The sequence below is a fragment of the Pterocles gutturalis genome, unplaced genomic scaffold (genome assembly GCF_000699245.1).
Source record: "Pterocles gutturalis isolate BGI_N339 unplaced genomic scaffold, ASM69924v1 scaffold13155, whole genome shotgun sequence".
Classification (NCBI taxonomy): domain Eukaryota; kingdom Metazoa; phylum Chordata; class Aves; order Pterocliformes; family Pteroclidae; genus Pterocles; species Pterocles gutturalis.
This window is the reverse complement of record NW_010143554.1, coordinates 4,109-5,400: the sequence shown is the minus strand read 5'-3', so window position 1 is coordinate 5,400 and position 1,292 is coordinate 4,109. Positions and strand designations below refer to the sequence as shown.

Here is a 1,292-nt window from a genome sequence, read left to right as displayed (position 1 = left end):
CCACGAGAGTGTCGCTGGCACAAACCACGTTGTTTTGACATCGTCTTAGCGTTGAGACAACATCGGAGTTTCCATGTGCAGCCAGCGCACTAACCTGTGTCCCATCAGCGTCGGAGCCGGGGCAGCCACGGAGCAGACCCGCATCCCCGCTGATAAAGGAACAATTCACTCCAGGCTTCGGCTTTTCAGGTCGCTGTCTTTGGTTGGTTGTTTTTTTTTTTGTTTGGTTGGGGGTTTTTTTGGGTTTTTTCTTTTTTGGGGGGGTTTTTTGGGGTTTTTTCGGGGGGTTGTTTTGGGTTCTTTTGGGGTTTTTTTTGTTTTTTGTTTTGTTTTAAGGCTACATTTCAAACTAAAACACAAGCTAGAATTAGAAGAGGCTTGGAGAGGCAACTAACACTTACGACCTCGCATATTGATTTGCCACACAGAAAGGAACACGCGATATGTTCATGCAAAGACTTTGTGTGGGTGGTTCTATGGCATACCTGGTCATCCATGGTGTTAACCCCGTCAGGTCCCAGTGCATCGATCGCTTGGTTGATCAGATCCGTCCTTCCACAGTTCAGCATCCGGAAACCCAGATCCTGCTGGAATTTTTCAGTAGCAGCCTTAGCGTCCAGTCTCCGGAAGGAACTAAAGCAGCATTCAGGTCTGCGAAGAAGAAAATAATTTCTGGATTTTTTTTTTTTAAGCCCTGTTTCCTAAGAAATCAGGCTGATGAATTTTCAGGTTTTTATCCATCGTATACCTTCCCCACTGTGTAACCATTTCTGAAAAATCTGGCTAACTTCACTCATACTGGAGATGGAAGTTTTAGTTCTTAGACAAACACAGTAAGTTCATGTAAACACCACAATAAAATTTAAAATATGTCCCTTGGTACCGTAACGGGCAGAGAGCAGCCGGAGTTACTGCAGCAGCGAGGTGGTGGGACCGGTGCCACCGGCTGCCAACCTGCAGCAACCAGCTTTCCTTAGTTCTGCTTTTTCTAACAAAAAACCACCCCAACAGGACCCAGGTGCTTTAAATAATTATTCTGGATATCAGATTTTCCTGCTTGTTGTAGGCTAGTCCATCAAACATACACAAAAACATATTGCAAGGAGGAGAAAGAAGGTGGAGAAAAGTGTATAGAATAAAATATTGGTGTAGTTCTGGGATGAAAGATTTATGCTGTCTACCAGCTATTATTTTGAAATAAAAGGCATTTCTGTAATAAGATAATGATCCTTATTTTTTTTCTGAAAAAAAAAATCAAAATTAAAAAAAAAAAACAACATTGAAATAAAATT

The 1,292-nt window shown here is 42.0% G+C and overlaps 1 protein-coding gene across 1 annotated transcript in view; it reads right to left on the bottom strand.

The window, feature by feature from the left end:
* Positions 1 to 651, bottom strand: part of LOC104470017 (ankyrin repeat and BTB/POZ domain-containing protein 2-like) — a gene marked incomplete at both ends in the record, with an annotated part of 11,121 nt that extends 10,470 nt beyond the window's left edge. Inside the window, 1 exon segment of the mRNA XM_010084788.1 lies at positions 486 to 651. Coding sequence (XP_010083090.1) covers positions 486 to 651 — 166 coding nt within the window.
* Positions 652 to 1,292: the final 641 nt, after the last annotated feature.